Here is a 24,684-nt window from a genome sequence, read left to right as displayed (position 1 = left end):
GCTTTAAAACACTCCCCTGTGCACCTTCACATGTTTACAAGGGGCTGTGGAGGCTCAGAGATTGTTAGAATAGGATCCCTTTGCCCAGCGAGCTCATGAACTAGGAAGAGAAACTAAAACCGTACCAAAGTGTGGCACAGGGTCAGCCTGTCTAGTAGCACAAGACTCTCCTTGGGCATTTTTTTTTTTTTAAGAGATTTATTTATTTATTTTTCTAGAAAGCAAGAGAGCACAAGGGGGAGGGGCAGAGAGGGGAGAAAGAATCTCAAGCAGACTCTGAGCTCAGCATGCAGCCCAACATAGGGCCCGATCTCACAACCCTGATTGAGATCATGACATGAGTTGGTTACTTAACTGACTGCCCTACCCAAGAGCCTCCCTCCTTGGGCTCTTTGAATGATGGAGGACTTCAGTCCCTGAAAGATAATGAAAGAGGTGTTCAGAAAGGATTTCAGGGGCATCAAGAAGAGGCAGTCCTCTCGGGAGGATTCTAGGAAGGCTTTCCAGAAGAGGTGACATTTGGGAGGGCTTTCGTAAATGGGTGGGCTTTCTCCATACAGAAAAAATGGGGAAGGCATTCTGGGGTGAGAGGCAGCTGAGTATTGTGGAAAGTCTGTAGGTTTTGGACTTCACCTGGGGTGATTTGAATCCTAGCTTCAGCACTTTGGGGCTGTGTGACAGTGGACGGTGGTTGATATCGCTGAGCCAGGAGTGGTCACTCTCACAAGGGCTGGGGTGAACTCTGAACAGGGGAATGTTCATAAAATGCCTGTTCACAGTCTGGCTCACAGACGATGTTCAATAAGTATTTTGTCCTTTTCTCCTCCGTTTCCCTTCAGGACAGGGGGCAGAAGATGAGCAAAAACTCAGGGGCATCATGTGATGCCCTGTGTGGAGAATGTTCTGTGGGGGGGGCTGGTGGGATGGAGCAGGGTGAGGGCTAGAAGAGGAAGGGAAGCACTTGAGGAAAAAGTGTTCTCAGAGTCTTTTGTGAGATATATCCAAATTGGTGTGGAGTTGCCCCCTGGGAAGAGTCACACTGGAAGCTGTCAGTCAAAATCACAGCCCATCTCTGTGGCTTGGTGTAAATAAGGGATTCCTGTGCCCTAGGCAACAGCTTGACTCCTCAGGGTCTGAATTTACTTAGATGTGAAGTGAAAGATTAGATTAGAACAGGGTTTCTCAACTTGGTACTATTGACATTGTGGCTGGGCAACTCTTTGTTGGGGGCAGGGGCTGTTTTACGTTTTGTAGGATATTTGGCAACATTCCTGACTTCTGCCCACTAAATGCCCATAGCCACCCCCTCCTCACCCAAATGTCTCCTGGGGAGGGAAAGAGCAGGGGATCCCCAGTCACGAGCCCCTGGACTGGGGGATCTTCAAGACCCATCCCATCTCTGACAGTCTGTGACTCTGGGAACTAAAACAGGACACGGCGAGGGGGAAAGGGTCAAAATGTGAAAAGCAGCAAGCTGGGAGAATTCCCTCCATCCTCGTGAAGCGGGACTAGTCCAGGACAGTGACTACGCGGGTTAGGGCCTCTCTGCAAATGAAGTCTTCAACATAACTCTCATCCTTCACAGCTTCCGTACCTAAGAAGGGGGTTCTCGAGGAAGCCAAGCCAGGACCAGAAGCAGTGAGGACGGTGGAATGCAACAAAGACCTTCCCCTGGAGCCAGGCCCCCAACAGGAGGAAAAGAAGGCCTCGGAAACATCCCTGGACTGTCAACATTCAAGTGACTTAGAAGAGAGGCTGGACCCAGAGAAGGCGGAGGAGGAGGGTCGAGAGGCTGACCAGGTGGAGCCCAGTACTCTGCAGGAGAGCCCCGGGACCAGAGCCGAAGCAGTGTTTCTCCAGGACGTGGTAAGATGCACTCACCACGAGGGCCAGCCAGTACAGTCCTCTTTGTCCCAGAGGCTCCTAGTAGAACTGAAAGCAGGGATTTATGGGGGGAGGAGGGGGAATTGTTTAAGAACCAGTTTCTGCCAACGTGACTTGAGGAGACAACCTTCACAACCACGTGCTGGGAGTTAGGGCCGCTGTAGTGGCTCGAGAGGGCCGAAATAAGGTTCCCAAAAGATGTGTTTGCAACCATAGAAAGAGAAGGATACAGAGATTCTTACAGGGATTGAATTTGGGGGGAGGGGCAAGTATAAATTAATGCCACCAGGCTACCCTGGGATTTTATGCTTTATAGGTCACTCTTTTGTGAGGAGAATGGTTTGGAAAAGGCAGGAGAGGAGGCATGGGTGCCAGTTAGAAGGGTAGTATGTGACAGGCCAGGCAAGAAAACATGGTGGTTTGGAGGAGGGAACAAGGAAAGAAATGGAAGGCTTCAAAAGCTATTTAGAAACTAGAATGGTGCTCGCTTCGGCCACACTTGTACTAAAATTGGAACAATACAGAGAAGATTAGCATAGCCCCTGTGCTAGCATGATATACAAATTCGTGAAGCGTTCCATATTTTGGGGGTGAGTGCCTGGCTCTGTCGCACAATGGATAGCGCATTGGACTTCTTCCATATTTTTGGGGTGGGGGGTGTTCCTGCCTGGCTCAGTTGGTAGAGCATGTGACTCTCAATCTCAGCGCTGAGTTCAGTGTGCGACCAGGGTCTGACCCACTCCCTGCCAGTACCCAAGAAAGCTCCATCCTGACGCTAGCTGGTGATCTGTAGAAGAGGCCGAGGGTCTGGACTCTCCCAGCTAGGGCCTGAAGGAATTCAGTGCGATCCCCTGTGGTGGCAACCTGAGGGCTGGGCCCCAGACAGTAGTAGTCCTGGCAAAGGCAGCCACCAGAAGCGGGCTCCCTGGACCAATATCGCTTGGGGTTTTAGTGGCACGGGGGTGCAGAGACAAGTGGGCGCTTCAGGTGCCCCCTGAGACAGTGGCTGGGGACGTGCTATGCCTGTGGGAGGCTGCATGGCTCAGCGGAGTTTGCAGAGGGGGAGTCTGTGTGTTCTGGACCACCCAGAGGGGAGCAGATGGAGGCTTCTCTCTGAGTCGGAGGTCTGGGTGCAGTTTGCTTTCCACCAAACCTCTGAGAAGCCACAAAGAGCCTCCAAAGAGAAAACCTCCAGAGAACAAAGCCTGAAAAACCAGTTTTCACAGAGCCCAGTCCCTTGATAGGGGGCAGGAGGACTCAACCCAAGCAAGACTGACTGAAAAATAATGCGGCAGGCCCCTCCCCCCAGAAAGCCAGTCAAAAGAACAAGAGGACAACCACCACAGGGTCCCCATAAAACTATAAAACTCCAATATCAGGGGAAAAGAAGATATTAAACTCCCGGTATTGCCTTAAAACCTGTATATTTCATAGATTCAACTTTTACTTTTAAATTTGTTCTCACTATTCTTGTTCTATTTAATTTTTTTAACCTACTTACCATTACAACTAGAGGTTTACTACAATATATTCCATAATAACATTTTAACTTGAACTTTTTTCATACTTATACCTTTTTTCTTTTTCTTTTCTATTTTTTTAAATATACATATAGATATAAGCTTCAAGGTAAACCTCTTTCCCTAATCAATACTACCCCTGTATATAAACCAGTTTTAATTTCCCTTTATCCCTGGAAAGTTGAGTCTTTTAACAAAAATATCAAGATACACCCAGAAAGAATAAAATGACATTCCTCTCCCACATCAAGGATTTAACCACCCTCCCATCTTCTTCTTCTGTCAGTGTTCCTGTGTATTTGTTTTTGTTCTGGTATTATATAAATCCTATCCTTGGGGTTCATTTTGGGTGGGTTCTTTATTTTTCTTGTCATTTACTTTTGTTGGTCTTTTTGTTTGTATGCCTTATAAGCCTTATAAATCTTACCTTTGGGGCCCATTCTTTTCTTTTTTCTGCCTCTCTCTTTCTCTCTCTCTCTCTTTTTTTCTTTCTTTTTTGTGGTGACTTCGATTGCTCAGAAGTGTTCCAGGGTGCACCTTGCCTGGATCACAGCTGATACATTCAGCTACATATCTCCTCAACTGCCGCTCACCAAAATTACTAGGAGGTATACCCAACAGAAGAAAAATTCAGAGATTGTGCCCTCTCCATCAGAACTATTGGATATGGACATAAATAATATGTTGGAAAGGGAATTCAGGGTAACAATTATCCAAGCAAAGGCTAAGTTGGAGAAAATCATTAGTGACAACATGGAATCGCTAAGGACAGAAGTAAAAGACACCCGTGAGAAGTTAAAAATGCTATCAATGAGATCCCATCTAATCTAAATACTCTAACAGCTAGGGTAACTGAGGCAGAAGATAGAATTAGTGATCTAGAGGACAAACTGATAGAGAGAAAGGATCAGGAGGAGGCCTGGAACAAACAGCTTAGAAGCCATGAAAACAGAATTAGGAAAACAAATGATGCCATGAAACGTTCCAATGTCCGAATTATGGGATCCCTGAGTGGGGAGGAGAAAGAAAGAAGACTACTAGATATAGTTGAAAAAATTCTCTGTGAAAATTTTCCCAGTCTGGGGAATGGAACCAGCGTTCGTGCTGTAGAGGTAGAAAGAACAACCCCCAAGATCAACAAATCTAGAAAGACCTTGAAGCACTTGATTGTAAGACTGATGATCATGATTTTAGACAAGAGCTTTTGAGAGCAGCTAGGGGGAAGAGATTCCTTATGTACAGAAGAAGGTCCATCAGAATAATGTCAGACCTGTCCACAGAAACCTGGCAAGCCAGAAAGGGCTGGCAAGACATATTCAGGGCCCTAAATGAGAAGAACATGCAGCCAAGAATACTTTATCCAGCAAGGATGACATTCAACATGGATGGAGAAATAAAGAGCTTCCAAGACCGGCAAGGTTTAATAAAGTATGTGACCACAAGCCGACACTACAAGAAATATTAAGAGGTATTCTATAAAAGAAGAATGAACCCAAGAGTGTCATAGAACAGAAGTTTACAGAGACAATCTATAGAAACAAGGACTTCACAGGCAACATGATGTCAATAAAAATGTATCTTTCAATAATCACTCTCAACATTAATGGCCTAAACACTCCCATAAGACAGCACAGGGTTGCAGATTGGATAAAATGACAGGACTCATCCATATATTGTCTGCAAGAGACCCACTTGGAACCTAAGGATACATCCAGACTGAAAGTGAAGGGATGAAGAAGCATCTTTCATGCCAATGGGCCTCAAAAGAAAGCTGGGGTAGTGATTCTCATATCAGGTAAATTAGATTTTAAACTAAAAATTGTAGTCAGGGATAAAGAAGGACACTACATCATTCTTAAAGGGTTTATCCACCAAGAAGATCTAACAATTGTAAATATTTATGCCCCCAATATGGGAGCAGCCAACTACATAAGACAACTGTTAATCAAGATAAAGAGTCATATTGATATGAATACATGAATAGTAGGGGTTCTTAACATGCCACTCTCAGTAATGGACAGATCATCCAAGCAGAAAATCAATAAAGAAACAAGAGCATTGAATTGGACCAGATGGACCAGATGGACCTCAAAGATTTATACAGAACATTCTGTCCTGAAACAACAGAATACTCATTCTTCTTGAGCACGCATGGAACTTTCTCCAGAATAGACCACATACTGGGTCAAAATCAGGGCTCAACCGATTCCAAAAGATTGAGATTATTTCCTGCATTTTCTCAGACCACAGTACTTTGAAACTGGAACTCAACCACAAGAAAAAGTTTGGAAGGAATTCAAACACTTGGAAGCTAAAGACCACCCTGCTTAAGCATGTTTGGATTAACCAGAAAATTAAAGAAGAACTTAAACAATTCATGGACACCAATGAGAATGAAGACACTTCAGCCCAAAAACCTATGAGATATGGCAAAGACAGTCCTAAGGGGGAACTACATAGCCATCCAAGCCTCCCTCAAAAAATTGAAAAATCCAGAATACACCAGCTTTCTTTACACCTTAAAGAACTGGAGAATCAGGCGCCTGGGTGGCTCAGTGGGTTAAGCCGCTGCCTTCGGCTCAGGTCATGATCTCAGGGTTCTGGGATCGAGTCCCGCGTCGGGCGCTCTGCTCAGCAGGGGCCTGCTTCCTTCCCTTCCCCTCTCTCTGCCTGCCTCTCTACCTACTGTGATCTCTCTCTGTCAAATAAATTAAAAAAATCTTAAAAAAAAAAAAAGAACTGGAGAATCAACAACAAATTAAGCCAACCCCACACACAAGAAGGAAAATAATCAAAATTAGAGCAGAGCTCAATGAGACAAACTAGAGATACAGTAAATACATCAACAAAACTAGAAGGTGGTTTAAGAATCAATAAGATCGAGGGGCGCCTGGGTGGCTCAGTGGATTAAGCCGCTGCCTTCGGCTCGGGTCATGATCTCAGGGTCCTGGGATCGAGTCCCGCATCGGGCTCTCTGCTCAGCAGGGAGCCCGCTTCCCTCTCTCTTTCTCTCTGCCTGCCTCTCCATCTACTTGTGATTTCTGTCAAATAAATAAATAAAATCTTTAAAAAAAAAAAAAAGAATCAATAAGATCGATAAACCATTGGGGAAAATAATCCAAAAGAAAGAGAGAGGACCTGAAATTAATAAAATTATGAATGAAAAGGAAGAGATCATGACTAACACCAAGGAAATAGAAACAATCATCAGAAATTATTATCAACAGTTATATGCCAATAAGTTAAGCAAACTAGACGAAATGGTTGTATTCCTGGAAACCTATAAACTTCCAAAACTGAATCAGGAAGAAATTGACAACCTGAATAGAGCAATATTTAGTAATGAGATTGAAGCAGTGGCCAAAAACCTCCCAAAAAACAATGGCCAGGACATGACAGATTCCGTGGAGAATTCTACCAAACATTTAAAGAAGAAATAATAACTATTCTTTTGAAGCTGTTTCAAAAAATAGAAACAGAAGGGAAACTTCCAGACTCTTTTTATGAAGCCAGCATTACCCTGATCCCTAAACCAAGCAAAGACCACACCAAAAAGGAGAATTTCAGACCAATGTCCCTGATGAATATGGATGCCAAGATTCTCAACAAGATCCCTAGCTAATAGGATCCAACAGTACATTAAAAAAATTATCCACCATGACCAGGTGGGATTTATCCATGGGATGCAAGGTGGTTCAACATTTGCAAATCAATCAATGTGATAGAAGAAATCAATAAGAGAAGAGAGAAGAACCACATGGTCCTCTCAACTGATACAGAAAAGCACTTGACAAGATACTGCAACCGTTCCTGATTAAAACTATTCAAAGTATAAGGATAGAGGGAAAATTCCTCAACTTCATAAAATCTATCTATGAAAAACCCACAGCGAATATCATCCTCAATGGAGAAAAGCTGACAGCCTTCCCTTTGAGATTAGGAACACAACAAGGATGTCCACGCTCACCACTGTTGTTCAACATAGTGCTAGAAGTCCTAGAACCAGCAATCAGACAACAAAAAGAAAAAGAACGTATTCATATTGGCAAAGAAGAAGTCAAACTCTCTATCTTCGGAGATGACATGATACTTTATATGAAAAACCCAAAAGACTCCACCCCCAAAATACTAGAACGCATACAGCAATTCAGTAATGTGGCAAAATCAAGGATACAAAATCAATGTACAGAAATCAGTTACTTTCTTATACACTAACAATGAAATATAGAAAGGGAAATTAGAGAATCGATTCCATTTACTATAGCACCAAGAACCATAAGATACCTGTAAATAAACGTAACCAAAGAGGTAAAGGATTTGTACTTGAGGAACTACAGAACATTCATGAAAGAAATTGAAGAAGTCACAAAAAGTTGGAAGAGGATTCGATGCTCATGGATTGGAAGAATAAACATCATTAAAATGTCGGTACTGCCCAGAGCAATCTATACTTTCAATGCCATCCCAATCAAAATTCCACAAGCATTTTTCAAAGAGCTGGAACAATCCTAAAATTTATATGGAACCAGAAGAGACCCCGAATTTCTAAGGAAATGTTGAAAAATAAAAATAAAACTGGGGGCATCACATTGCCTGATTTCAAGCTTTACTACAAATCTGTGATCACCAAGACAGCATGGTACTGGCACAAAAGAGACACATAGACCAGTGGAACAGAGTAGAATACCCAGGTATGGAACCTCAACTCTATGGTCAAATAATCTTTGACAAAGCAGGAAAAAATATACAATGGAAAAAAGACATTGCTTCAATAAATTGTGCTGGGAAAATTGGACAGCAATGGGTAGAGGAATGAAACTTGACCATTCTCTTACACCATACACAAGGATAAACTCGAAATAGACAAAAGACCTCAACATGAGGCGTGAATCTATCAAAATCCTAGAGGAGAACATAGGCACTAACTTCTTCGACATTGGCCACAGCAACTTCTTTCAAGATATGTCTCCAAAAGCAAAGGAAACAAAAGCGAAAATGAACTTTTGGGACTTCATCAAGATCAAAAGCTTCTGCACAGCAAAGGAAACAGTTAACAAAACAAAAAGGCAACCGATGGAATGGGAGAAGATATTCACAAATGACACTACAGACAAAAGGCTGATATCCAAGACCTATAAAGAACTCCTCAAACTCAACACACACAAAACAGATAATAATCATGTCAAAAAATGGGCAGAAGACATGAACAGACACTTCTCCAAAGAAGATATACAAATGGCTAACAGACACATGAAAAAATATTCATTATCATTAACCATCAGAGAGATTCAAATCAAAACCACACTGAGATACCACCTTACACAAGTCAGAATGGCTAAAATCAACAAGACAGTAAACAAGTGTTGGAGAGGATGTGGAGAAAGGGGAACCCTCTTACACTGTTGGTGGAAATGCAAGTTGGTGCAGCCACTTTGGAAAACAGTGTGGAGATTCCTTAAGAAATTTAAAATAGAGCTACCCTATGACCCTGCAATTGCACTACTGGGTATTTACCCAAAAGATACAGATGTAGTGAAAAGAAGGGCCATCTGTACCCCAATGTTCATAGCAGCAATGGCTACAGTCGCCAGACTGTGGAAAGAACCAAGATGCCCTTCAATGGATGAATGGATAAAGATATGGCCCATATGTACAATGGAGTATTATGCCTCATCAGAAAGGATGAATACCCAACTTTTGCATCAACATGGACGAGACTGGAGGAGACTATGCTAAGTGAAATAAGTCAAGTAGAGAAAGTCAATTATCATTTGGTTTCATTTACTTGGTGGAGCATAAGGAATAACATGGAGGACATTTGGAGATGGAGAGGAGAAGTGAGTTGGGGGAAATCGGAGGGGGAGACAAACCTTGAGAGACTGTGGACTCTGAGAAACAAACTGAGACTTTTGGAGGGGAGGGGGCTCAGGGGTTGGGTGAGCCTGGTGGTTGGTATTATGGAGGGCACGTATTGCATGGAGCACAGGGATGTGGTGTATAAACAATGAATTTTAGAATAGTGAAAAAAAAAAAGCCCTCTTATTGAGCAATTATTCACAATATACCAGGCAACATTTGGCCTTGAGGAATCAAAGATGAACAAACCAAATTCCTTACCTCAAGGAGCTCATAGTCCATTGAGAAAGATAAATATCAAATTAATTGTAATATAAAACATGTGATCAGAGCCTGGTGAGAAGTGATGTCAGGTTGACAGCAGTTCAGGTTCCTCATAAAGAACCCCAGCTGAACTCCACCCCCACACCCACCCCAGGATGGATTTGCCTTCTGGAACTGCTTCTCCTGGTGACAGATGTATTTTTTTTTTTAATTTTAATTTTTTTTTTTGACAGACGTATCTTTTTTTTTTTTTTATGATTTTATTTATTTATCAGAGAGAGAGGGAGAGAGAGCGAGCACAGGCAGACAGAATGGCAGGCAGAGGCTGAGGGAGAAGCATGCTCCCTGCTGAGCAAGGAGCCCAATGTGGGACTCGATCCCAGGACGCTGGGATCATGACCTGAGCCGAAGGCAGCTGCTTAACCAACTGAGCCACCCAGGTGTCCCTTGACAGATGTATCTTGAGACAAGAAATGAAGGCCACTGAAATTTGTTTCCCTGGCCCTTACTGGGCCTTCCTTCATCCCTTTCCTATCTGCAGTTTGAGACTTTGTGTAGGGGAAGGGAGGAGTCAAAGAGAAACTAGACTTGAGGAGAGACAAGGGGTGGCAAACAAGATGGAGGAGGAGGCACACCTTTGTTTGTTTGTTTGTTTTTAAGTATTATTATTTTTTATTATGTTATATTAGTACATCATTAGTTTTTGGTGTAGTGTTCCAAGACTCATTGTTTACATATAACACCCAGTGCTCCATGCAATGCATGCCCTCCTTAATACCCATCACCGGGTCAACCTATTCCTTCTACCGTCGTCCCCTCTAAAACCCTCAGTTTGCTTCTTTTTTTTTTTTTTTAAGATTTTATTTATTTATTTGACAGAGATCACAAGTAGGCAGAAAGGCAGACAGAAAAAGAGAGGGGAGAAGCAGGTTCCCTGCTGAGCAGAGAGCCCGATCCCGGGCTCGATCCCAGAACCCTGGGATCACGACCTGAGCCGAAGGCAGAGGCTTTAACCCCTGAGCCACCCAGGCGCCCCCTCAGTTTGCTTCTTGGAGTCCACAGTCTCTCATGGTTTGTCTCCCCCTCCAATTGTCCCCCTTCATTTTTCCCTTCCTTCTCCTGATGTCCTCCATGCTATTCCTTATATTCCACAAATAAGTGAAACCACATGATAACTGACTCTCTCTATTTGACTTATTTCACTCAGCATAATCTCCTTCAGTCCCATCCATGTTGATGCAAAAGTTGGGTATTCATCCTTTCTGACGGCTGAGTAATATTCCATTTATATATGGACCATATCTTCTTTATCCATTCATCTGTTGAAGGGCATCTTGGCTCTTTCCACAGTTTGGCTATTGTGGATGTTGCTGCTAGGAACATTGGTGTGCAAATGGCACCTTCTTTACACTCCATCTGTATCTTTGGGCTGAATACCCAGTAGGAGGCACCTCTTTAGATCCACAATGGTTATCTGTAGGTAGTTGGAATATAAGATTTTGCTGTTTTTGTATTCTCCGTTCTTTTAACATGTGTCAAATTTTTTTCCATGTGATATATGTATTTCTTTGGTAATAAGAAAAGCTTTATTTATTTATTTATTTATTTATTTGGAAAGCAGATATCAGGGCAAGAGTTAACATTTACATTCCACGGGGAGAATCACATTCTTGTGTGCCATCTGGTAAACCTGAGGTTAACTGAGACTAGGGGTTGGTTTGTTTTATAAATCAACAGTGCATTAAGTGTTTCTGTTCTGGTGTGGACATAGCTGGATTTTGGTCCCGGGCTGGTGCTGTGTGACTTAGGTAAATTGTTTAATCTATTTGAACACAGGTCTCCTCACCTCTTAAATGGGAGTAGCTATAGTAGTATTTATCTCTGGGACAATTAAACCAGAACATGCAGCTAGAATGTGTTATGGCATGCGGTAAGCCCTGGATAAATAGCCACAGTGATTAGAAATGCAGTAGCCCTTATTTGCTGGGATAGTGCAGCCTGGCCCAGCGCCAGGCCCTTCACTATCACTGGGAAAAGTGCAGTTGTCAGGGCCACGAGTCTTTGCCTCTAAAATAATCTGTTCCTTGATATTTTTCAGGATGAGGATGACCTGGCCAATGCCCTGATCTGGCCTGAGATACAACAGGAGCTGAAGATCATCGAATCTGAGGAGGAGCTCTCCTCATCGCCAGTACCTGCCCTAAAGATCAGCTCCACTCAGCCAATCCTGGAGGCCAGTCCGGCGGCTTCTGCTTCCCAGGAGGCTCCTGGGAGCTTGTCTTGTGGCGTACCACCAGGCTCCACCCCTCTGGAGGAGTGGACTAGGGATCCAGCCAATCAGACGGCACAAGGGACTTCCCCAGCAGCCAATAGAGAAAAGCCAGAGACGACGAGCGTCCTCCGCAGACCCGAGACAGAGAAGGGCCCGCGTCTGGACCCCACCAGCTTAGCTCCTCTGGAAATTGTTCCATTTGAAATGGCTTCTTTACAAACAAAGGTGGGCCAGGAAGGCACAGGGAATCTGTCGCCTCCTCTCCCGCCTGCTGCGCCTCCTCCAACTCCTCTGGAGGAGGCGCCTCGAGTCCAGCTATCGAAGGGCAGTCCTGAGAGAGAAGACTCACCTAGGAGTTTGAGGACAAATCCATACACAGACCAGCTGAAGTCTAATGGCAGCCCTGGGACTCCCAGCCTATGTCAGGAGGAGGAGCCCTCTCCGGGACAGAGTGAAAAGCAAAATTCAAAGAATGCTGCTCGTGAGGGAAAAGGCTCTGGTTTTCAAAGCCCAGCAAGCGAGGTTGAGATCTCCCCACAAGGAGAGGGGGATGTAGCTCCTTCAGTGCAGGAGCCCTCAGACTGTGATGAAGACGAAACTGTGACAGACATTGCCCAGCATGGCCTGGAGATGGTGGAGCCCTGGGAGGAGCCCCAGTGGGTAACGAGTCCCCTTCACTCTCCCACCCTGAAGGATGTGCAGGAGGCCCAGGTGCAGGGCCCCCAGGGCCACCGACTGGAGAGGAGGCTTCCCCACAGGCCCAGCCTTCGTCAGAGTCATTCTCTAGATAGCAAAACCACCACGGTTAAGAGCCAGTGGACTCTTGAGGCTCCCTCCTCCAGCAGCTGTGCTAACCTCGAAGCGGAGAGGAATTCCGACCTTCTGCAGCCCCTGGCCCCCAGGAGAGAGATAACTGGATGGGATGAGAAAACCCTGAAGTCCTTTAGAGAGTTCTCTGGGGACAGAGGGACAAAGGCTGCTCCCAGCCAGAAGGGACCGGGTGGTTTGCAGCCCAAATCAGCAGAAATCAGCCCTGGCAGCCTAGCAGAGGGAAAGGAACAGGGGACACACCAAGGGCACAGCAGCCCTCAGATTGAGCAAGGTAGGCCAGACAACAGCAAAGAGAGTTCTCCTGGTGTGCAAGACAGTGCCTCATGTGGAGAGCATCCCCCAAAGTTACAGCTGAAGAGCTCTGAGTCTGGGCTTCCAAAAGGGAAAAACAGGCCTTCTTCCCTCAATTTGGACTCTGCCGTTCCCATCACTGACCTCTTTCGGTTTGACAATGTGGCCTCATTTGGTTCACCTGGAATGCAGCTCTCTGAGCCAGGAGACACAAAAGTCGCATGGATGACCTCATCTCACTGTAAAGTAGACCCATGGAGTATTTGCTCCCAGGACCCTCAGGACCTGGACATTGTGGCTCATGCCCTGACAGGCCGCCGTAACTCAGCTCCTGTGAGTGTGTCAGCTGTGAGAACCTCCTTCATGGTCAAAATGTGCCAGGCTAGGGCAGTCCCAGTCATCCCACCCAAGATTCAGTACACACAGATCCCACAGCCCCTGCCATCTCAGAGCTCAGAGGACAGTGGAGTTCAGGCTCTGGAGAGGAGCCAGGAAGAACCCAGCTCAACTGGTGGGACCTCGCAGAAATCTTCCAGAGATGATTCTGTCTCCTTGGAAAGCCCAAAAGAAGAGAAGCCAAAGCAAGATATGGGAGACATCGAGGCCTCGACAATGGATACCAATACATCCCACATGTGCGAGGGACCCACCCTTCCTCCAGAACCAGTCTTGGCTAACCTGCTCTCCACCCAGGATGCAACAGTGCAATGCAGAAAGCGTACATCAGAGACAGAGCCTTCCGGAGACAACCTTCTTTCTTCAAAAATAGAGCGACCATCAGGGGGTTCTAAACCTTTCCACAGGTCAAGGCCAGGAAGACCTCAGAGCCTTATCTTATTCAGTCCTCCTTTCCCCATTATGGACCACCCACCCCCTTCCTCCACAGTGACAGATTCCAAGGTTCTCCTGTCCCCTATCAGAAGTCCCACCCAGACAGTTTCCCCTGGCCTTCTTTGTGGGGATTTGGCAGAAAACACGTGGGTCACACCAGAAGGGGTTACGCTTAGGAATAAAATGACCATCCCTAAGAATGGCCAAAGACTAGAGACCTCAACCAGCTGTTTTTACCAGCCCCAGAGGAGGTCAGTGATTCTGGATGGAAGAAGTGGGAGGCAAATAGAATGACATCAGTTCACCTGCTGGTGTCTGAAAAAAAAAAAAAAAAAGTCATGATTCATCATCTGGAAGTTATTACAGGGCCAACTTGCCATTATTCCCGGCATAGGTTATCCAAGTTTGGACTTATTTTGGCCTCTTTTCTTTCTTCAGCTTTTTGACCATTTATTAATTAGTCCATTTGCCAGAAGAGAGGTCAAGGGAAGGACCAAGAAATGAAATTTATATCAGTCCTTAACAGCAGGTGGGAAAAGGTCAGGTAAAGGAAGAAGCTGAAATGCTTTCTTCCAATGAGATTTGGGGTTGTTTCTGAGTTGTGTTTCTCCCACACTGTCATTACCTATTACTGTTGAGAGTTGGCTAAAAATAACATTTTTTTGAAAGAAAGAGAAATCCTTTGCCTGTGTTGGAAAATGTTGCTGTTGAGGTTGGAAGGCCTCCTCTTTCCTTCACGCTTTTTAATGCTCCTTAAAGCATGCGTTCTTTTAGACCAGTTTTCTGATAAGCTTTGTACACATGTACACTCCAGAACAGAAGTAGATTTGGAAGTGCAAACTAATGTACACTTACAGATCCAACAGGGTAAAGGTGCCCATGCTCTTTCCCTGGAACCTCTGCAGACTTGTGGGAGATGGTTGCATGTATCAGCATAGAAAATCAGAATCTATACACAAGAGCAAATTCTATGACTGGCAAAATCTAAGAGGACTGCCTGGCTGTGGCTTTTGTTATTTTTTGGGGACTCTGCCATTCTCCTGACCTCTGATGTATAAATCTAGTGGTTGGGCAGACTGGGGGCTGAGCTGAAGGTTACCTCAATGAGGTGTGCTGAATTTTCACTTAGGTAGGCAACAGTGAAGTGATCTGTGTTCTTTCCATCAGAGTCCACAGACAGGATATCATCGTAGAGAACAACCTCACGCATGGGTAGAACTATGCTCCAAAGTCAGTGTGTTTAAATTGATGGGGCATTAGTAGAAAACACTTCTAGCTCAGGTTCCCTGTCCTTCCACACTAGGCTGGGAGTACAGGAGAGGATAAGGAGGGAGCCCCAACAGGGTGGCCATCTCTGTCACTTGGGGAGAAATGCCCTTTGGAACATGTATTTCATTTTAGCCAGTGGGTACCTCCCTTTCTCTCTCTCCTTCCATTACTCAGAGCAGAGTTGAGGCACCTTTCTCCATCCCATAACCCCCCTCATCCATTACCCTAGGCCATTCTCCTGTCTACATGCAAGCAGAAGCAATAAACCAATGTGATTTTATTTCAGTTATTTAGAACCTCAGTGCTTCTTTCTTTTTCAGCTGGTAAGAGGAAGGAGAATTAATAGAACCTATTGGTAGATTTTTGGTGCTCCCCCAAAAAGGGATTCACAGGAGCCCCTCTCAAGGCAAAACCCATTAGGGTATCAATGGTTTCAAACCTTCTAATGCAACAATTTTATTTAGAAAGAAATAAAGTTCTAGCTCTGTGCACATCTTCTCAGGTTCAAGTCTGGCTGAACTCTGTCCACGAGCTCTGTCATTGCATCAGCAGACCTCACAATCCAGGCCCCTGGTGGGATGGGTAGGGGCTGAACTGAAGTTACCTCGTCCGGGGAGAATTGGAGGTGGTGCCCTGCAACAGATCCATATTCCCCTCTCCCTTCTTCCCTGATAAACCTTACAGTTTTGAAATCTTGTGCTGACCCTTTTAAGCCAGTGTCTGTTTCAGGGGTAACTGGGAGGCCAGCTGATGAGTTCTCCTTTCAGAGGGCACTGAGGTGAATGAACAAGGGGAGCGGTTAATAGGTTCAGTGTCTTGCCTTCTCGTTCGGTGAGCGAGACCCTGGACCAATGGGTCCAGCCAATGGGATGTCAACCCGTAAAAAAAAGTGCCGGGGTATGGCATTTTCCCTCCTGGGCAAGCAAGGTGAAGAAATATAGTGGTGACAGATGAGAAAGGCCATGCTCAGGAGATTTGACAAGTACATTCCTGCCTTATCAGAAAATGTGGGCAGATAGGCTTTATCCCAATCACAGTGCACTGTGGTGTCTATGCTTTGATAAAGACCATGTTCTAGTTAGAATGTAAGAGAGGAAAGGAACTGGACTTTGCTTCACCATCAGAACTCTTGAGCCACATAATGAAATATTTAAACTATTTTATGATTATTTTGAATTTTTGTTTGTAACGCTTAGAGGATATATTTTATTTGGGGATAGACTGAGAAGCCACTTAATGCATGAGTTCTGCCCGAGGCTCCTAGGCAGATTGTTAAATGGCTGCTATGCCCCATAGACTGACATCTTTTGTTTGTAGCATCGTCTTCAGGAGTGTGGGTGTGTGGATGCTGTCATGAGACCCAATGACAACGGTCTGGAGACACTCTCTATTCTGAGTTTTCCTAAGCCAGTGAATCCAGAAGGCTGTGGAAGCTGACTCATCTTCTCTATCAGTGTCCCACGGCTAAAGTGTGGACTTCTTCAATACAGCCCAGCCTGTCAACTGTCACAAACACATTCATAAGCTTCCTGTGGGCTGGGGCTAACCTGACGCTGAGGAAATTCCATTTCATGGCAAAGAGAACTCAGATTTCCTCCCCTGAAATTGTTCCCTCAAATGCTCCAAGATTACCTGTTTGGTCATTCATTTGGGACTGAAAAAAGACCCCGCTGAGAATGGCTGGATGGAAATCAAATTGCCTGCTTCCATCCAGACAGTGGACAGGACAAGGGCGGTGTTTTTAGGTGGATCTGCATGGTGCTCTAGAAAGGGCTGCAAAATCAAATTCTCCCAAGTGCTCCTTCAAACCAGTTACCAGTCCTCAAAATGGGGATGGCTGATTTTAAATGTTAAATTTGAAATAAAATGCATGCATCTCCTAAAGTTTTCTTTTAGTGTTAGTGGTTGCTAAAGAAGATAATAATCTGTATTTATTGGCAAAATGGGCCTTAGGCCAACTATTTTTCCCTCTTTTTTTTTCTTTTTTTTACCAAAATGGGCCAGATAGAGGAGTTTGGTTTTTATTCTTTGCATCAGATGGAATGTGAAGAAAACTGATCAAAAACCCCATTAAGACAGCTTGATCTAAGCCCTAAAATTCAAAATATTGGCCAAGTCAAAATTCTGGGTTCTGTATAAGTTAAAAATGTAAGCATCATCCTCCTCAACAATATTTATCAAAAGCTTAGTAATATTGCCCTGGGTGCCTTAATACTCTTAAATCCTTGGAGTCTAATGAAAAAAAGGGTGAGGGGTGGTAGCAAATAAACAGTCCATAAACAAACAGGAGCAAGATTTAGAGTCCTTACATTACCAAAAGAAAGCTCAAAGGGAAAAATGTAGCAACTAGCATCTTTTAATAGGATTGTTAATAGTGTTTCAGCTACCTACTGACTTTAATCAAATTAAACAATTGCAAATCCAATAGAAGGTACTAGGGAGACACTTAGGCATTGAGAATTTTGCTCCGATTGCTTGAAAAATGTGAGAGTGGTAATCAAAAACAAAGAGTTCTGAATTTGTGTGTGGTCTGAATTGGTTTAATTGTGAAGTCCTGCTGGGTCTCTGCTGATGAGCCAGGTAATACCAGCATTCCATGCTCGTGGGGAGGGAGCTTCAGAGACTTCCGTCATCACAAAACGGGTTAACTTGTATTGGTTATGAAGTCATAGGTCAAGATAAGCTGTCTAACGTTCATGTCTAACGTTCAGCATGCTGATCACATTAGAGTAAAATTGGGTGGTACAGTCATTAGTCTACACAGGTCTCATTTCAAAGCCTGAAAACATAGTGGGAATGTATTCATTGGTCTGGAATTGGAGTGGGAGGGGTTCAGGAGAGGTCCAGTTTCCACCAGGATTGAGTAGGACCACATTCTACCCAGCTTGTCCAATCTGATGACAAAATGAATCCTGGGGTTAAATGTCAGGAGAATGATTTTAGGCACTTCCAGGTCAGCTCAAAATGTAGAATGACAAAGGATGTGTCCTCCTTTGTCAATACCTTCTCTAGCAAAGTCAGGCCAGAAGAGGGAGCAGGCACTTTTCCAAGTATGGAGAGGCATAGGAGATGGAAGAAGAGTGATTGCCTGAGATCAGTGTTGGTCCAGATAGTACAAAACTGGGGGTCACCACGGATGGACGGGCACACAGTAGGTCATTTAGCAGCCTTGAGGTTCATGGGCAGTGCAAAATCACTACTCCGTGAGGATGAAGGAGGATGTAGCTTAGTGTAAGAAACCCATGCAGGGTGTAGCCATACGTTTTCCTGAATGGATCACAATGCTTTGCAATAACTTAATGCCATGGCAACTCCTGGCTAATAATTCTGCAAGGTAAAGCACTTTTTCAAAGGCGTCTGTTAGAAATCCACAAGGTTTCACCTTGTTGAGCTTGACGAATGTTTCCAAAGATATAATCAAATTTTTTCTATTGATTAAAAAAATATAAATGCTAAACCTATCCCTAGACATTTAAGTGTAATTAAAATGTTGCTATGCTTTAAACATGTATTCTAATAAATGATATAAAGGATAATGCTTATGATGGCACTATAAACTAGAGGATGAGGACCTAGGGTCACCAAAATCAGTATTAGAAAAAGTAGATTATATGCATCAGGCTCATTGTTCTAGTTTGATGTTAGTTTTTACTTCAAGGTTTGGTCTCACAGCCAAAGTCCTGATGAGTTGCTTCAGTAAATTTGTTCTTTTTTTACTTACCTCTTACTGTCAAATATTTGTTAACTTCTCTTACTGTTATAATCCTACACATTACCTAAGATACCCAGTGTAAATCAATGGATATTGTCATGAAAACTAAGAAGAAAAAACCTACTGCTTCTCAAAAGTCCACAGCTTAGGGAGTTATGTGTGTGGGTCCATCTTAATAGATGGAAACTCAAATTTTCTATTACTTGAAGCAACCAATTAAGGGGGACTACTCTCATTTGAATGATTATGTAAATGGTCACGTTTAAGAAGCAAGATCCTGGGGTGCCTGGGTGGCTCAGTGGGTTAAGCCTCTGCCTTCAGCTCAGGTCATGATCTCAGGGTCCTGGGATCGAGCCCCGCATCAGGCTCTCTGCTCTCTCTCAGGGGAGGCTGCTTCCCACCCCCGCCCCCTGCCTGCCTCTCTGCCTACTTGTGATCTCTGTCAAATAAATAAATAAAATCTTAAAAAAAAAAAAAAAAAGCAACAGCAGCAAAATCCTGGTATATATTATCACAAAAAAGACGAAGAGGGGCCCTCAACAGGTCTAAATCACAGGCCCTTAGAAAAAACAATCATGCAACAGAGGCTTACCATCCGGTGATATTTGCAGTGAGAAATGCCATTGCCAAAGGGATTAAAATACTAGCGTTCTGGCAACAATATTTTTAGAACTTTATGCCACTCAGGCCTGCTCCTGTCATCCCTCATTACTTCTCTAACTACCTTTTCTCCTCCATACTCTCAATCCCCACTCAGCTGTTTCTCTTTCCTGTATCCATGCCCACTGCCCCCCAACTGGCAGCACACAGTTGCCCTCACTCCTAATCTATCCTACAGTTCCTCTGGAGTCTTCTCGTCTCACACCCCTGGTGTTTTCCCTGAATGTTGCTTCCACTTCCTGGACTCCCACGAAAATTGACGCTTACCTGAGAGCACCTCTGTTCCTACACAGAAGGCTACATATCCCTCCCTTGTTACACAGACTACAGATCACAGAGATGATGTTCTCATTTCCCACTTGTTTCTGCACGATTGCTTCTTCCCACCTCATACAAAAGTCTCTCAGTACCACAATTCATGGAATCGAGTTATTTTTACTTTTACCATTCTTTGTGGCCATGATGTAGTCAACGTCCCAGATCTCCCAGTCTTTGGCACTGAGCATCCTGTTTCCACCATCCTACTGGATGATTTCAGTATTCCTGAGGAAAACCCACTCCACAGTCTTGGCACAGTTGCTTAGTTTTTACTGCTCTTCTGTTTTGGCCATTAGCCTCCAGGGTTACACATTGCTGTTTCAAAATCCAGAACTCTGTGATCCCAAACTCTCATATTCTATTCTCAGAACTCCTATCCTTGCTCCTTTATTCCTTTGACTTATTCAAAATTACTAATGCCTGGCCTACCCCTACCCTTTCCGACAGACAGTACGCCCAACCAGACTTCTTCCTTCCCTAGCCTTTCCAGACCCCAAGCTACAGCATCTCAACTCTTCCTGCCAGCACCACTAACTCCCTTGACTACTTCAGCCATTAACTGCTTTGTGAACCTCCAAACGAGGACCAGGACTCTTAGCACCCATCTTCTCCACTCTTACTTATCTTTTGGGTTAGACCAGAGAAAAATCATAAAACTGTGGCCAGAGAACCTTTGAAAATTTATGGTTTACCACCTCAGCAGTACCCTCATTCCCAAAACTCACAAAAGCTATTCCACTATTCTAAGTCTCCTCCTAGATTGACGCCCCCCACCATCAAAATTGCCTCTTACTTCACAAGTTCCTGCTGTCAGATGTTTCTTCCACTCCCACACCCCCAACAATTACTTCCCCTTCTCCATGTACGTGTGTATCTAACCCCCCTTTTAGCTCAGAGAAATTGCTATCCCTTCTGCCCAAGGGCTCCCAAGAACACTTTCTAATTCACTACTTCTTCATTCTAATTCACTACTCTGGACCAACCAACCTGACTTCCACCCCCCTTGCTCCATTAAAATTTCTCTTACTAGTCACCAATGATCTAATAACCAAATCCAACAGTCAGTTCTTAGTCTCTTAACTTCCTTATTTGATACTGTTCATCATCATTTTTTTTTTTTTTAAAGATTTTGAGAGAGAGAGAGTACATACACACAGAGGGAGAAGCAGACTCCCCACTGAGCAGGAAACCTGGCATGGGGCTTGATCCCAGGACCCAGAGATCATGAACAGAGATGAAGGCAGCCACCCAACCGAGCCTCCCAGGGACCCTTGATCACTTCTTCCTTGCAACACTAGTTCACCTTAGTGAAACCTCTTAGATTTCCATTTCCTTAGTCTTGTTCATTTGAAAGCTTCCTCTGCTCTTAAATGTTGTTTTTCACCAGAATTGTCCTCTTTTCTTTCCACTTTCTCTATCACCCACACAGTGGTGACACCCACCCCATGCCCTCTCACCTCTTACATAGACTCTTTAAATGGTTGGGTAACTGATCTCCCTGCATTCTCATTGACACCTGTCCATTCTCCAAACCAATTGGACATATTGCTGCCCAAGTTGTCTAATATAGGAGAGTGGATCTCATCAAAGTCACCTTGAGTGTGTTAAAACAGACATCCGGGTTCTATTCAAAGTTTATGATTCAGTAGGTTTGGGACAGGGCTTGAAATTATCTGTTTCTAGTAAATCTCCCGTTAGGCAATGCTGCTGCTGCAGATCCAGAGATTATATTTTGAGAACTCCTGACTTGAGAACCCTCTGGGTCATGAATCCTAAATTGAAAATCTTTCATTAGCTGTCTTTAATTCCTAGTCTTCTGTCTGCTTAAGAATTACTTGAAGTGCTTGTGAAAGGGGCAGTTTGGGGCTTTACTCTCAAGATTCTGACCTAGTAGATCTGATGTAGTGTCCAAGGATCACACCTGTGATTTAGAAGATAATAAAAGTTCAAACCCCTTAACATGGACCTTGTGTCCTCATATAATCTAGTCTTTGCCTACTTCTCTAGCATTATTGAACTAGTTATTTAAGAACTGGTGGAAGTCCATGCCTTGGGTTTTTGTATATCCTGTTCCCCTGCATGCAACCTCTCCCCCTCATTTATGTGGTACTCCGCCAGTCCTCCCTTAAAATGCTGTGTTACTGCCGCAGTGAAGCCCTCCCTGATACTGCAGATTCCAAGCAAAGTTGGAGACTCTTCTCTGCATCACCTCTGCACCTTGTATATACTTCCTTTCCGAATACCCCTTTGTTGTTATTACTGATTTACTTACCTGCCTTGTGTTAATCAACTCTAAACATCACTATCTCTGGCACCCAGCAGTGTCCAGTACATAATAATTGCTCAGGAAATAGAAATGGAAGAGGGGTAGTGGGGTGATGATTTGATAGGGAGGGGAAAGAAGCTTAAGGAATATAACATGGAATCAGAATAAATAGGATACTGAGGAACATCTCCATCATGCTCATGCCCGTGAACTACTTTCTACTTACCTACCTTAAGTCACCCTAACAGCTGGTCGAGCATCTTCCTTCCTTTTCTTGTATCCAAAGTTCACCCAAATGATCATTTTTCTACATACCATTTAATTTCTCAGTATATAAACAACCACCCAAAGGCCATCCTTTACTGAGTATGGATCTCCTATCACTACGCAAAGATGATGTTGTCCTTTCTCTCACATGATCCGGAAGTAGCAGGATACACAGATCACTGGTAATTTTTCTCTTCCCCATCTGAATGTGGCACCTCCTAAAAGGGCATCTGAAATGTGTACCAGCACATTGAACTGCAACTTTTATCTCCCGGATGCTGTCCTATCTGAAAAGAGAGGGGGCACTTCTTCATTCCTATACCCCAAACTAGTTTCTATTTCTTATCCTCACTCATTTGTTTACCCAGCCTGGCATCTGGTCCTCCTGTACCATCCTGTTTAGGATTACGGCCAAGGTCAAACCAGAGCGGGTGTTATCTACTACAGACTACTACAAGAGTAGTCTGTTATCTCTATTCAGTTATCTGGGCTACTTTTCAGTGACAAAACCAATTTGGAGCCATTTTGAGGAGACATCTTCCTGTCAGGACCACCCAATTTGCTCTTAACCGTCAAGTAACCTCATCAAGATGTTTATTAGTCAAGGGGTGCCTTGGTGGCTCAGTCGCTCAAGGCATCTGCCTTTGGCTCAGGTCATAATCCCGGGGTTCTGGGATCGAGGCCTGAGTTGGGCTCCCTGCTCAGCCAGGGAGTCTGCTTCTCCGTCTCTCCCCCTCCCCACCACTTATGTATTCTCTCTCTCTCAAATAAATAAAATTAAAAAAAAAATTATTAGTCAAAAGAAAGCCTATTTTTAAGACCCTAAGGAAAGAATACTGAATGGTAACTTTCCTGTCCTCCTTCACTCTGAGAACTACCGTATTTAGGCTGAACCATTTATGAAACCAACCAACACACTGTGGTTACCTTGCTATTTTCCCAGTATATTAAAATTGTTCCCACCTCAGGCCACTGCCTTTCCCCAAAGCTATTTATATGGCTCAGTCTTGCTTCATTGCTTTGCTCAGAAATTACCTTCTCAGAGATGCCTTCTAGCAATGCCATTCCTAGTACTTTTTATTTCCTTGCCCTGATTTATTTTCTCTTTACTACACTTACTACTACCAGGGACATTATATATAAACTTATTTATGGCACACCTTGCACCCCCCCACCACATTGTAAGTTCTATGAAGGTAGGGCCTTTGCATTCCTTACTCACTGCTGTCCATATCCCCGGTGCCTAACATGGTGCCTGGTGGTCAACATGCATTTGTTAAATAGCTAAATAGACTCAAATTGCCAGATTATGTAACTTTAAAAAACCAGATTATGTAACTTTAAAAAAAGTATACACATCAAAATACTTAAGGAAACAATGGTTAATTTAAACACAGAAGCCACCTTGGGTAGCTGTATATATACCCTAGCCCTCATCGTGCTGCCTTGCTGAAAACCTGCTGGGAACACTTCTGTAAGAATTGTTTTCAGAGCCAGTTTATGAAATTACATGATTGGTCTTTTTACTTTATAAGTCATATTGTTTCTCACCAAAAAGTTCACAGTGTAAAAAAGCCAAACCAAGCACAGAAAACCTATGAGAATATATTTCAGGCTCTCAAGACAAGGCCTCAGAAGTTTAGATGACTAGTGACATCAATTGACTAAGATCACCTCTCGAGAATACGGACATGGACTGGCAAGGGTTAATGCTCACAAACACAGAGGTTCTGGAATTTGAAACTAAAAACACACATTTTAGGCACAGATCAAATTATCGGGGGACAAAGAGGTAACTTCTTCTATTTCACTTCTGCTTATAACTCCGAACATGCCGTCGTAGGTGGGCTGCTGCTCAGACTGTATCCAAGATTGTTTAGCTGAGGACTGGCCCATTCTTCTAGGCGGCAGGGATCTTCAGCCTGCCCACACTCCAGCCCACATGGCATTTGCACTCATCTTCTCCCACTGGTCCAGCCATACACCTTCTTCCTGGGTGCGAGCACTCTAAAGACTTTGCCTTAAAAATTATCATTTCAAACAGCTAATAATTAAAGAAAAATCTTAAGAGGCGAAAGAAGTGAAAGAACAGGGAAAATAACAGCAATATCCGCTGAGTTTCAGGATAGCACCTTATTCGTAAGTACTTTTGAATGTCATTGGGCAGAACTAAATGCTGAGTTTTCCTCCCATGATGCAAAAGAGAGAGTCCCAGCCAGGACCATAAGCCACGCTTTGCCCCAAGTATTCCAATACTGTTAGCCAGCCAGAGAGAAAGAGAATAGGTGCTGTCAGGCAACTCCACTGATCTCCGTTTCTGTAGCAGGAAGGCCAACTGAGGACTAAAGATATTGAGAGGACTGGAAAAATAGACATACCGAAGGTACGGTGTAAAGTGATACAGGAGATGTTGTAAATGAATGAGTTATTCCAGAGCCATACG

At 43.9% G+C, this 24,684-nt stretch overlaps 1 protein-coding gene and 1 non-coding gene across 2 annotated transcripts in view; both read left to right on the top strand.

The window, feature by feature from the left end:
- Window positions 1-15,516, top strand: part of ARHGAP31 (Rho GTPase activating protein 31) — a 111,185-nt gene extending 95,669 nt beyond the window's left edge. The window contains exons 11-12 of the mRNA XM_059164000.1: window positions 1,586-1,866; window positions 11,623-15,516. Of these exons, the coding sequence (XP_059019983.1) occupies window positions 1,586-1,866; window positions 11,623-14,043 (2,702 nt within the window). The 3' untranslated portion in view covers window positions 14,044-15,516. The remainder of the gene's footprint in view (window positions 1-1,585; window positions 1,867-11,622) is intronic.
- Window positions 2,365-2,471, top strand: LOC131826154 (U6 spliceosomal RNA). The gene has a single exon (XR_009351449.1). It is a non-coding gene; the product is annotated as a U6 spliceosomal RNA (small nuclear RNA).
- Window positions 15,517-24,684: the final 9,168 nt, after the last annotated feature.

The sequence above is a fragment of the Mustela lutreola genome, chromosome 2 (assembly GCF_030435805.1).
Source record: "Mustela lutreola isolate mMusLut2 chromosome 2, mMusLut2.pri, whole genome shotgun sequence".
In the NCBI taxonomy this organism is placed as follows: Eukaryota; Metazoa; Chordata; class Mammalia; order Carnivora; family Mustelidae; genus Mustela; species Mustela lutreola.
Note: the sequence above shows the minus strand (reverse complement) of the source record. Positions and strands in the feature narration are given on the sequence as shown.